The sequence below is a fragment of the Biomphalaria glabrata genome, chromosome 12 (genome assembly GCF_947242115.1).
Source record: "Biomphalaria glabrata chromosome 12, xgBioGlab47.1, whole genome shotgun sequence".
NCBI lineage: Eukaryota > Metazoa > Mollusca > Gastropoda > Planorbidae > Biomphalaria > Biomphalaria glabrata.
This window is the reverse complement of record NC_074722.1, coordinates 16,532,050-16,546,257: the sequence shown is the minus strand read 5'-3', so window position 1 is coordinate 16,546,257 and position 14,208 is coordinate 16,532,050. Positions and strand designations below refer to the sequence as shown.

Sequence of the window (14,208 nt, the reverse complement as noted above, 5' to 3'; positions counted from 1 at the left end):
AAAAAAAAAATCAATGTCCAAGCACACTGAAATAAGATACCATTACAAAAAACTCTGGTTTGTTTAGGAAGAAGCCCAATACTGGCCTGATAAGAGGGATGACAGTCCTGGAGTAGTCTTAAGTAGGACATTAGTTCGGTGACCACTATTACAAGTGATTTTTTTTTTATTTTGGGAGAGATCGATAGACATATTGTGTACTTACTGTAAATGAGAGCCCCCCCCCCCCCCCAAATCATTCCAGATCGGTCCACCTGACCAAAATGAAATCGTTTAAGCCCTTGTATATTTAGCTTTTAATTACGTAATCGGCTCACTTCTTTGTAAAATTAATAAGTGCTTATGCACATTCCAGTCGCCACTCACTGTTCCGTATGCTGTAAATAACTGTCTATGTATATCAATCACATCACTTTCTGGGCCTATTTTGAATGTAAAGAGCATACACATTGGCAGATACTATGTAGAAATGACTAGAGGCGAGTCTCATGTATATGCAATGAAAGCCTACTAAAAAAAAAAGGTGGCTATTGTTTCATTTCATTTCACATAACCACAGGGACTACTAGATCTATTTTTGTACACTCAATATCGCTCAGTAAACTCTGAATAGATCACTGTGCATTGCTCTGTAAACTCTGAATAGATCACGGTGTATTCCTAAGTAAACTCTGAATAGATAAAAAAACTGGGTACCTCAAATGGTTGTGATTAACAAAATAGAATCAAAATACCCGCTATGTAAAAGATTTTATCTTCATACGATTGTTTTCTTGAGAGAAAAAAATTGTTTAACGATATACATTAAACTAGTTGTTAAGATAGGAATAAACGTATGAATGAGTTGGTTTTCTTTATAGGAACTTCTCAGCCGGAATGAACAGAGTTGAGATCTAGATCTAACATACTCTGTCATGTTGTCAACCGGAATGAACAGAGTTGAGATCTAGATCTAACACACTCTGTCATGTTGTCAGCCGGAATGAACAGAGTTGAGATCTAGATCTAACACACTCTGTCATGTTGTCAGCCGGAATGAACAGAGTTGAGATCTAAATCTAACACACTCTGTCATGTTGTCAGCCGGAATGAACAGAGTTGAGATCTAGATCTAACACACTCTGTCATGTTGTCAGCCGGAATGAACAGAGTTGAGATCTAAATCTAACACACTCTGTCAGGTTGTCAGCCGGAATGAACAGAGTTTAGATATAGATTTAACACACTCTGTCAGGTTGGCGACCAGCGGTTTTGCAAGGCCTGGTCCTCATTAGTTGTCTGAGTGAGCAGACGAAGTTAGGGTAACCTAGTATTCATACAACTCGCTAATTTTTTTAAGAATATCAGCGAGTGTAATCCAGTCCCTTGGTTGATGGCACTTGTTAGAGCAAGATCATTTATGTTGAGCTTTCATGCAAAGATGAAATTAGTTGTCGTCCTTCTATTTTTATTCTGTGATGGAAACTGTTTTGATTTCTTTAGGCCAGCGCATGCGCATTCGCTTACATTCCTCTGTATCCGTTCGTCCAAATTTTATTTCCTTCTCTCAATAATTGAATTTTACTCAGATACAGTCTAGACCAGCGGCTCTCATTCCTGTGAGTGTATGGTCTTGTCCAGTTAATGTGGGACAAATATATTCATTGTATATCGCTTTAGCACGCACTTTAACACTATAAACCTATTTAGTGTATGTCTTTCAAGGAACCACTGATTTTAGAGCTACATTTAGTTTTGTTAAGGAAGAAAGAAAAGAGATGAGAACCTTTTGTCCAGACTTTTTCAATGAAGACGCTATAGAAGGCGGTTAATATACTTGCACATGAACACACGGATGATGGTTCCCAAGTTCTCTTGATGTTCCGACATTCCTCTCTGTACTTAGAGAAGATGAAACAAAAAAATCTTTCTCTTTTGTAATCACCTATATAAGCTACGTCCATAAATTTGTTCCCATCTACGTATTATTATTATTTTTTTTAATTTCAGTAAACGGGCCACATTTTAACGACCCCCTTAACATACTTTTTAGCCCGTAAATTATTGTATCTGATACAATGACATTTAGTCTCTCTTTCTCTCGCTCTCTCTCTCTCTCTATTTGGAAAGACCCGCGTTAAAATGCCCCAAGTGAATTATAGTATCAATTTTACTTTCCGGCTTTCCCGCCGAAAACTTTCAAGTAACCGTCATTTTTTTTTTTAAGTTCTAGAGAAAACAAAAATCATTTTTCGAAGGACCTAATTGAATACCACTTTTCCATTCCCCACACTACATTTTTGGTATTGCGTCCTCTAAATAGAAGGACATTTCAATTTTTTTTTTTTAATATTATTATTTTTTTTTATTTTATCCCTTTTGAATGTAGAAAAACGACAATTCTACAAATGATCATTCCTTGTCCTCTCTCTATCGTTCTTAAAAAAAAACAGACTCTAGATCTAGATCGCTTTTCTTTTTACTAGCATTAGATTATTATAACATTCACCATGTGAGATAAGTTGCAGCGAAACCTATGAACGCATGGCCAATATAGGAGTCCCTATCTCTAAGGTTAAGGAAATGGATCTTGAGAGGAAACACTGATGCAGAGCTTTTGGGTCAGTTGTTCGTCTCGACGTTGGTTGGGTCAGTTGTTCGTCTCGACGTTGTTTGGGTCAATTGTTCGTCTCGACGTTGGTTTGATCAGTTGTTCGTCTCGACGTTGTTTGGGTCAATAGTTCGTCTCGACGTTGGTTGGGTCAGTTGTTCGTCTCGACGTTGGTTGGGTCAGTTGTTCGTCTCGACGTTGGTTGGGTCAGTTGTTCGTCTCGACGTTGGTTTGATCAGTTGTTCGTCTCGACGTTGGTTGGGTCAGTTGTTTGTCTCGACGTTGGTTGGGTCAGTTGTTCGTCTCGACGTTGGTTGGGTCAGTTGTTCGTCTCGACGTTGGCTGGGTCAGTTGTTCGTCTCGACGTTGGTTGGGTCAGTTGTTCGTCTCGACGTTGGTTGGGTCAGTTGTTCGTCTCGACGTTGGTTGGGTCAGTTGTTCGTCTCGACGTTGGCTGGGTCATTTGTTCGTCTCGACGTTGTTTGGGTAAGTTGTTCGTCTCGACGTTGGTTGGGTCAGTTGTTCGTCTCGACGTTGGTTGGGTCAGTTGTTCGTCTCGACGTTGGTTGGGTCAGTTGTTCGTCTCGACGTTGGTTGGGTCAGTTGTTCGTCTCGACGTTGGCTGGGTCAGTTGTTCGTCTCGACGTTGGTTGGGTCAGTTGTTCGTCTCTACGTTGGGTCTTGAAACAGAAGGAGCCATATTAATAATGCCTCCAGTAGCTTCTCATCTGTCCCTTGACTTTCATCCTAGGGTACTGTGACAGTTCGCCTAACCAAAATCCCTCCTCTTTTCCCCATCAGCAGCTGTACTTAGCAGAATAGCAAGAGTGAGGCCGGTCCATTCTTTTATTTTATCCAGCCGTCTTTTTGTTTTTTTTTTGACAATCATTTCTTCGTTCTCCCTCCACTGTACCTTGTAGGATGGCTTTGACAGCTTCGATGTATATAAAAAAAAAACGAATTTTATTTTCAGTACGCCTTGTACACAGCGAAGATTTTATTAAAATTTAAACTAAGCATCAAAATTTCACCCTCTAGCCCACTGGGGATTTAGTGAGCATTCGTATTGGATGCTTCTTGTCAAAACTTTGTCATGGTATTTGGAGAAACACTTTCATAATCGTCTCTTTGTTTTAGTTGATGCACTTTGAACTAGACACTCTGTATCGATTTATTCCGCGACGCCTTCTGCTGTACTAGTGTTGAATGCTCCATATAGAACAGCCTTGTCAGAATGTAGGCTTCAGCAATTATCTTAATGGGAAAGAAAGTATTTAATGCTCCACGAGTTAGATTCCCCTGCTGATAGGTCTTTTGTTTATTTAGGGGAAGCCAATGTGTTGGTTACGCCATGTTTTCGTTGTTAATGGAGCTCTTACTTGGTCGAGGTCTATTCTAGACTACATAATGAATGATAATGTCACAGTAAACATTAGTTGCCCGCTGGAGCTGTGATTGGGGGAAAAAAAAGGGGGGGGGTCATAAAGAGCACGAGACCAGCCAACACTAAGCGGTGTAGTCCAAGAAATCGTAAAATAAACCATTTACCCACACCTATAAGGGACTTAATAAGGTGGGGGGGGGGCAGGAGAATGAAATATAAGAAGCTGTCCGCTGCTGGCTGTAATGTAGAGCTCCACTTTGCTAATCAAGTGGTATTGATCTCTTGGACAGGTCAAGCATTTAATGAGGGTCGACAGTCTTGACTCACTGCAAAGGCCCTTATAGTGTGTCGTTCTTTCCTGTCCTTGTGAAATACTTCCTGTTGGCTCCACATACGCCTACTAACTTAGTATCTGTAATGTCTGCTATCTAAATACTTCCTGTTGGCTCCACATACGCCTGCTAACTTAGTATCTGTAATGTCTGCTATCTAAATACTTCCTGTTGGCTCCACATACGCCTACTAACTTAGTATCTGTAATGTCTGCTATCTAAATACTTCCTGTTGGCTCCACATACGCCTGCTAACTTAGTATCTGTAATGTCTGCTATCTAAATACTTCCCGTTGGCTCCACATACGCCTGCTAACTTAGTATCTGTAATGTCTGCTATCTAAATACTTCCTGTTGGCTCCACAAACGCCTGCTAACTTAGTATCTGTAATGTCTGCTATCTAAATACTTCCTGTTGGCTCCACATACGCCTACTAACTTAGTATCTGTAATGTCTGCTATCTAAATACTTCCTGTTGGCTCCACATACGCCTACTAACTTAGTATCTGTAATGTCTGCTATCTAAATACTTCCTGTTGGCTCCACATACGCCTGCTAACTTAGTATCTGTAATGTCTGCTATCTAAATACTTCCTGTTGGCTCCACATACGCCTACTAACTTAGTATCTGTAATGTCTGCTATCTAAATACTTCCTGTTGGCTCCACATACGCCTGCTAACTTAGTATCTGTAATGTCTGCTATCGAAATACTTCCTGTTGGCTCCACATACGCCTACTAACTTAGTATCTGTAATGTCTGCTATCTAAATACTTCCTGTTGGCTCCACATACGCCTGCTAACTTAGTATCTGTAATGTCTGCTATCTAAATACTTCCCGTTGGCTCCACATACGCCTGCTAACTTAGTATCTGTAATGTCTGCTATCTAAATACTTCCTGTTGGCTCCACAAACGCCTGCTAACTTAGTATCTGTAATGTCTGCTATCTAAATACTTCCTGTTGGCTCCACATACGCCTACTAACTTAGTATCTGTAATGTCTGCTATCTAAATACTTCCTGTTGGCTCCACATACGCCTACTAACTTAGTATCTGTAATGTCTGCTATCTAAATACTTCCTGTTGGCTCCACATACGCCTGCTAACTTAGTATCTGTAATGTCTGCTATCTAAATACTTCCTGTTGGCTCCACATACGCCTACTAACTTAGTATCTGTAATGTCTGCTATCTAAATACTTCCTGTTGGCTCCACATACGCCTGCTAACTTAGTATCTGTAATGTCTGCTATCTAAATACTTCCTGTTGGCTCCACATACGCCTACTAACTTAGTATCTGTAATGTCTGCTATCTAAATACTTCCTGTTGGCTCCACAAACGCCTGCTAACTTAGTATCTGTAATGTCTGCTATCTAAATACTTCCTGTTGGCTCCACATACGCCTGCTAACTTAGTATCTGTAATGTCTGCTATCTAAATACTTCCTGTTGGCTCCACATACGCCTACTAACTTAGTATCTGTAATGTCTGCTATCTAAATACTTCCTGTTGGCTCCACATACGCCTGCTAACTTAGTATCTGTAATGTCTGCTATCTAAATACTTCCTGTTGGCTCCACATACGCCTGCTAACTTAGTATCTGTAATGTCTGCTATCTAAATACTTCCTGTTGGCTCCACATACGCCTGCTAACTTAGTATCTGTAATGTCTGCTATCTAAATACTTCCTGTTGGCTCCACATACGCCTGCTAACTTAGTATCTGTAATGTCTGCTATCTAAATACTTCCTGTTGGCTCCACATACGCCTGCTAACTTAGTATCTGTAATGTCTGCTATCTAAATACTTCCTGTTGGCTCCACATACGCCTGCTAACTTAGTATCTGTAATGTCTGCTATCTAAATACTTCCTGTTGGCTCCACATACGCCTGCTAACTTAGTATCTGTAATGTCTGCTATCTAAATACTTCCTGTTGGCTCCACATACGCCTGCTAACTTAGTATCTGTAATGTCTGCTATCTAAATACTTCCTGTTGGCTCCACATACGCCTACTAACTTAGTATCTGTAATGTCTGCTATCTAAATACTTCCTGTTGGCTCCACATAGGCCTGCTAACTTAGTATCTGTAATGTCTGCTATCTAAATACTTCCTGTTGGCTCCCCATACGCCTGCTAACTTAGTATCTGTAATGTCTGCTATCTAAATACTTCCTGTTGGCTCCACATACGCCTGCTAACTTAGTATCTGTAATGTCTGCTATCTAAATACTTCCTGTTGGCTCCACATACGCCTGCTAACTTAGTATCTGTAATGTCTGCTATCTAAATACTTCCTGTTGGCTCCACATACGCCTGCTAACTTAGTATCTGTAATGTCTGCTATCTAAATACTTCCTGTTGGCTCCACATACGCCTGCTAACTTAGTATCTGTAATGTCTGCTATCTAAATACTTCCTGTTGGCTCCACATACGCCTACTAACTTAGTATCTGTAATGTCTGCTATCTAAATACTTCCTGTTGGCTCCACATACGCCTGCTAACTTAGTATCTGTAATGTCTGATATCTAAATACTTCCTGTTGGCTCCACATACGCCTGCTAACTTAGTATCTGTAATGTCTGCTATCTAAATACTTCCTGTTGGCTCCACATACGCCTACTAACTTAGTATCTGTAATGTCTGCTATCTAAATACTTCCTGTTGGCTCCACATACGCCTGCTAACTTAGTATCTGTAATGTCTGCTATCTAAATACTTCCTGTTGGCTCCACATACGCCTGCTAACTTAGTATCTGTAATGTCTGCTATCTAAATACTTCCTGTTGGCTCCACATACGCCTGCTAACTTAGTATCTGTAATGTCTGCTATCTAAATACTTCCTGTTGGCTCCACATACGCCTACTAACTTAGTATCTGTAATGTCTGCTATCTAAATACTTCCTGTTGGCTCCACATAGGCCTGCTAACTTAGTATCTGTAATGTCTGCTATCTAAATACTTCCTGTTGGCTCCACATACGCCTGCTAACTTAGTATCTGTAATGTCTGCTATCTAAATACTTCCTGTTGGCTCCACATACGCCTGCTAACTTAGTATCTGTAATGTCTGCTATCTAAATACTTCCTGTTGGCTCCACATACGCCTGCTAACTTAGTATCTGTAATGTCTGCTATCTAAATACTTCCTGTTGGCTCCACATACGCCTGCTAACTTAGTATCTGTAATGTCTGCTATCTAAATACTTCCTGTTGGCTCCACATACGCCTGCTAACTTAGTATCTGTAATGTCTGCTATCTAAATACTTCCTGTTGGCTCCACATACGCCTGCTAACTTAGTATCTGTAATGTCTGCTATCTAAATACTTCCTGTTGGCTCCACATACGCCTGCTAACTTAGTATCTGTAATGTCTGCTATCTAAATACTTCCTGTTGGCTCCACATACGCCTACTAACTTAGTATCTGTAATGTCTGCTATCTAAATACTTCCTGTTGGCTCCACATACGCCTGCTAACTTAGTATCTGTAATGTCTGCTATCTAAATACTTCCTGTTGGCTCCACATACGCCTGCTAACTTAGTATCTGTAATGTCTGCTATCTAAATACTTCCTGTTGGCTCCACATACGCCTACTAACTTAGTATCTGTAATGTCTGCTATCTTATCATTGCTTGAGTTTAAATTTGGCATATTTTTTTTTTACCTTCAAATTTGATCGTATTGAAGAAAGTGACATGAGATGATTCAATCAAGCGAAAATCTTGACCTCCATGTTTGTGTGGTCATCATACAGCTCTGATGGAGCTGAACGCTTCCTCTTCATATATACAGTCTTTCAGATACAGATAGATGGTAGATGTGTGACCATAACGCAGCTCTGATGGAGCTGAACGCTTCCTCTTCATATATACAGTCTTTCAGATACGGATAGATGGTAGATGTGTGACCATAACGCAGCTCTGATGAAGCTGAACGCTTCCTCTTCATATATACAGTCTTTCAGATAGAGATAGATGGTAGATGTGTGACCATAACGCAGCTCTGATGAAGCTGAACGCTTCTTCTTCATATATACAGTCTTTCAGATACGGATAGATGGTAGATGTGTGACCATAACGCAGCTCTGATGAAGCTGAACGCTTCCTCTTCATGTATACAGTCTTTCAGATAGAGATAGATGGTAGATGTGTGACCATAACGCAGCTCTGATGGAGCTGAACGCTTCTTCTTCATATATACAGTCTTTCAGATACGGATAGATGGTAGATGTGTGACCATAACGCAGCTCTGATGAAGCTGAACGATTCTTCTTCATATATACAGTCTTTCAGATACAAATAGATGGTATAATACAAAGTTCTGGTCAGATACAATGGAGTGTTTGTTGTCGGGTGATATATTTCACTCAAATCTCCTTAATTTTGTAACACTATATCCGATGAAAATGTGTTTGATCAGTTTCTTTTGATGCTAGAATTGATCGATTCGTTCTTTCATGGAACATGACTTTTTTAAAGACTTTTTTTTTTCAATTCCTACTATTAGCTCAGACTTTTGTCATGGTTAGAAGTTTGACTCATTTATTTCGACCACTTTTTTATTATCCTATTGAGCTGAACTCCCGTATCGCACGTGATGCGTGACCACACGTTTAATCAAAATTTGGGAAATCACACTTCATTAATTTTTGAATTAATTAAACATTAAAAATATCAAAATGATCAATACAATATGTTATTATATATTATAAGTATATGTCTATTACTAGTTTTTCGTCTACTCTAAGCTGTGTGTGTGGTTGTGCGTGTTTGTGAAATGACCACCTGTCGTCTGAACCCAGGACGACCAGTGTTATTCATCCAATGTTGACCTCTTGTGTTTCTTTCTCCTCCTCAGACTGTTGCCCTGAACAAGGCCATCAATAACCAGGAAACACCAGTCAAAGAGAAGCATGCCAGGAGTATCCTTGACTAGTGCTCTGTTCACATTGAGATAGGGTCTCACCCTCCCCTTTTCCCGTATACCCAAACGTCAAGTTATTAAACCAAGTAGAACTGGTCTATAACTGACCATTAAAACAAAACCCCCATATATCTTCACAAATCACAACTTATCTTATTTTAATTCACTTTTTTCTCCCCTAAAATAAGTTTTTATTTCTCTACTATTTAAAACTGACTCTAATCATTGACTAATCTTTGCATTAAACCAAATAGTTTACTTTACTCTAATAACTAGATCTAAATTTAGAATGAACATTAATAACTTCCTGGAGCGTGGTATGCAGAAGGGGGAGGTATTTACAATTAAGAATTTGACTGTATTGGTTTTCTGTCCTCATCTTCTTTGTTGATGGTTCTTTTTGTAATGGCTGTGTAGTCGTCCATTAGTTATAGAGAGAAAATCAGGAGTCTCTTCCTTTCTGCTACGGCAGTGTGTGGAAATAATAATTGGAAAGAACACACACACACACACACAAATGATTTAGATGTTTAAGGATGACAGAGATATGAGGTAACATTAAGTATTCAGATGATAACAGAAGTGCTTGAATTTATTTTTTACGTTGGAGAGGTAGCAACAGCCACACGCGAATTTTGTTTTTCTTTTTTACGATTTGTCAATGATATGAAGGTCATCATGACCGTGAGAGAATCGTATGGCTGCGTCTTTATGTCTGTCGATGGTTCTAGTTTTGTAGTTCTGTGCTCTCATGTTTACAAAGCTTATATCAACCCTGTCTGTCTGGTCAAACGATTCTACGTGTTATTTCTCCCACACCCAATCTCGGATCAAGCTGAAATTTTGAACAATTATTTCTTTTACCTGACAAAACAAGAATCAATTTAAAAAAAACAACAACAATTAGTGCAATAATTTCATTAACTATTTTGTTTATTATCTCGAGAGGGACTGCGGGCACGACATGGCCTAAATTGTGCCGATGTGCCTCAAATCAAAAATCAAATCAAATATTATCTCGAACAAGGTAAGGAAATTGACTGATGTGCTGGTATAAGTTGAATTAACCCCCTTTATACATTGTAGGTCGCCGCTTTAAAATTTGAAGCTAACGATTGGTACTTATAAAACCTTCTATTTTCACAAGCGATTTGCTGGCATAGTGGTTAATGTATTTGCTTGAGGAGTTTGAGTAGGTTTTAGCCGTCGTTCTCGAATACAGGTCGTTCACATTTTTAAAAAAAATTATAAATGCATTTAAAAAAACGATTCCACCCTTCTTCCTCCCTCTGCCCCCCCCCCCCTCTCCAACGGGTCCAGACACTTGCTAAGATCGTGAGCGTAGTGAGAAAGTTAAAAGCATGAAATTGCGCTAAACAAAAACAGTTGGTACAAATATTTGTAATCGCAGTTTTATTATTGTTTGTCTAGATCTATTACAAATTTAATTACATTACCGATCCATACTAATTGATACAACTACGCTTAATGTAAGCTTTGATTTTTTAAAAAGTATTTTGTCTGTTTTTCTTGTTAATTAACTGATTGAGCCTCGGTTTCATGTCGAGATTTTGAAGTGGCAGCTTGTGCTTTGCTATAAACAGCATCGATTGAAGTTTAGGAAAGTGTTTGTGCCATACGATTTCAAACCCATCGGTTCAGTTGGAACGCTGCTCTGGGACATGGACTTCCTGGCTTAGTAACTTTCTTTTTTAAACTCGCATAAGACTCACATGGAAAAAAAGGGTTAAAGGTCATCACACATTGACCTATAATGAACATAGGTTTATAACGAACTTTAAAGAGCACGATGACCTGTAATGTTTTTTTACCTGTAGTTGTCATGTTTCTCCCTCAGTTCTTTTCTCTCTCTCTCTGTTTTTTTAACAACGCTTCTATCAAGTCACTCTGTCTGTCTGTCTGGTAAAAGGTTTGTATACGTTCTCTCCCCCCCCCCCCCCCCATCTCTGATTAAGCTGAAATTGTGCACAATAATTTCTTCTACCTTACAACACATGAATCAATTTAAAAAAAAAACAATTAGTTAATTAACTATTGGTAATTAATTATGTTGTTTGGTACAAGGGAAAGTACAGCTTTGAACATGGGAAAGAAATTGTACTTGACAGATGCGGTGGTATAAGCTAAATTAGTTTCCTTGGGGAATCTTGAGCCCCGGGTGAAAATTTTTTATGCACTTAAAAAACTATCATGTAAACATTCACAAAGATACTCGCCCCCCCCCCCTGCCCTTCTTTCCTCCCACTTTCACAACTCGTCCAGACAGGTGATAGGATCATAGCGCATTGAGAAAGCTCAAAGCTAAACAAAAACAATTTTTAAAAATGTTTGTAATTGCACATATGTATTATGTCTAGGTTAATAGTTCAGTTAGTTTCCCTTGTTGGTATCAAACAAACAAACAATGGATTACCAGTAATTAATTGACTAATTCGATTTTTTTTTTTGATTGATTCATGTTTTGTTATGTACAATAAATATTTGGGTAAAAGTTTCAACCTAATCCGAGAATGTTGTTCAAAATTTGTACCAGATAGAGTAAGTTGATATAAGCTTTGTGAAAATGGTGTTGAGTTTTTCTCTCATACTCGATCTAGATAATTTCTTGCGCAAAAGTGTGTGCACAAAATAAACATTTGATAAATACACTGGCTGTTAGTAACTTGCTTTATGCATCTAGAATCTAGATCCGGCGACAGCAGACGACATAGGAGAAACCAAATCAAATACTTTTGTTGTTGTTTTAAATTTAACACATGTGAAACGTTAAAGTAAAAAAAAAAATGGGGTGGGGGAAGGGGGCGGCATAGAGTATGAAAGATAAAGAAACATGAGCATATATGTTAGAAATAGAATCTATTCTAGATGTATACTCGTATCCTGTGTTTGACGTGAGAGTCACCTGATAATAGCTCACAGAGGATATGAAAAGCAGATTTTGCTGATGACTGTTACACACATGATGCGACCAAATTGTTTTGCAGATGTTTATTCACGTTACATTCACGTATCTGTTCTAATGTCTGGCCTAGAATGTTGTTGTAATGTTACTTCTGGCTGTACGTCTAACCTGTTTTGTTAGCCAGACGTTATTGTTTATGAACACGTCATCTTAGAGAAAACGATACAGGCGCTCAACTAAACAAGTCACTAGTTAGCGCAGATTTAAGTAGGGAATCGTCAGGGGCAGTCTGTAGAGGGTAGTCCACGGTATATTACAGACCTTCGGGTAAAACCATGCTGAAAACCTACACGAGAGATAGTTTGGTGAATTTGAATTAAGGCTGTAACCTCTTGTAGTCTAGCGGGCTCAGTACATTTCGCGTGCTACCCTTGACCAAGCTTTCACACCGTTCATCATGGCGTTCGCACATTGTTGTGGTGACTTTCTCATGGATATTTGGCGGTATGAACTAAGGAATGCTTCATGGAGATCAGCCTCCGGCCTCGCCTGGCAAGGGCGGAGGGCTAGAGCCAGGCTTGGACCAAGGACTCGTTGGCCCACAGTAAACGGATGTAATTAAAACATTAACTAGTTGATGAAGGACCTTCGGACGAAAGGGGTCCTGGCCACTGGGAGAAATCATTACCTTTGGTCAATAAACTAGCTTTCGGCTCAACTCATTGTTACACCTGAGATAACTGAAATATAGTTCTATTACTGCTTCACAGGCAGTGGACTGTAAAAAGGGGTGTGGCCGTTGTGTGATCAGATTCGATGCCAAAGATGACGAAAACAAATCCAATTGCAATATTTAAAAAAAAAAAAAAACATTTGTTTCCCTTCTCATGCATACCTAAGACTAAGACTAAGACTGCTTTATTGATCCTTACGGAAATTTGTTGTGATTACAAGGACTCGTTTCTCATATAAAGACAACACAACAGAAAAATACACATAAATACAACAGACAAGAAATAGAGAGTGAGAGAGAGAGAATACAAGAGAGAAAGAGAGATGTGGGAGAGAATATGAAGGAGAGAACATGAGACAGTGTCACACGGATTAGTGCATGAGTACAGCTCTTATTTATAGCGCTAGCCAGGGATAAATGTTTCAGGGGATGAAAGGAAAATTACCTTGGCTGACCTTATTTTCTGGCAATAACATTTTAGTAAAGGAAAAAAACAAGAGAAAGAGCTGGAGGAAGGGGGTGAAGATCTTTTTTCATCCTTTGTGTGTGTGTGTGTCCTTCTTAAAGCTTTAGCATCTGAAGATTTCAATGTTCATGTTTTAACTGTTTTTTTTATGCAAAGGTTTTGCTGTTATTTTATTGTTACTGTCACAGCTCTTCAGTACTTTGCTGTGTCTCCCTAACTAGATTATATTGATGAAAATGAGACTTTGATTTCAGAGTGCTGTTGAGTTTTTGTGAGCCCATATAGTGGTAATGTAGTCTGGTCACATTTGTATATTTTGTTTACAAATGTATTTAGCAATCTGCAACCATAGAAGGCCAATGAAAGTATTGTAGTGTTTTGTTTTGCATGCAGACCAGTGCCAGCTCCTGTGTAAAAAGTAGCATTGGTAAGAAAAAAAACAAGAATGATTGATGTCATTAAACCTTGAGCTATTACAATACCTCACAAGATTTGTTGTTTGCTGCTATTTTTATTGTGTTTTTTTATGAAAGAAAAAAATGAACATAACTTCAAGCCTAAAAGTAAAAACCTAGAAATACAACTAGCATAAACAAACTTCTCTCACAGTCATATATTTCAATTATCTCATTTACTTTATCTGGGCTGGTAATAGACCAGTCAAGAAATAGAGAGTGAGAGAGAGAGAGAATACAAGAGAGAAAGAGAGATGTGGGAGAGAATATGAAGGAGAGAACATGAGAGAGAGTGCTTTAAAATATGACTAGAGTGAGATTTTAACCACCTGCATAGATCCCCACCTCCACCTTTCCCGTTACTTTTAAATATAGCTACTTGTACGTTG

The 14,208-nt window shown here is 38.9% G+C and overlaps 1 protein-coding gene across 5 annotated transcripts in view; it reads left to right on the top strand.

Moving 5' to 3' along the window:
- Positions 1-14,208, top strand: part of LOC106055975 (huntingtin-interacting protein 1-like) — a 67,265-nt gene that overhangs the window by 10,883 nt on the left and 42,174 nt on the right. For all 5 annotated transcript variants that reach the window (XM_056007305.1, XM_056007303.1, XM_056007302.1 and 2 more), the window contains exon 2: positions 9,177-9,240. In XM_056007305.1, coding sequence (XP_055863280.1) covers positions 9,177-9,240 — 64 coding nt within the window. The remainder of the gene's footprint in view (positions 1-9,176; positions 9,241-14,208) is intronic.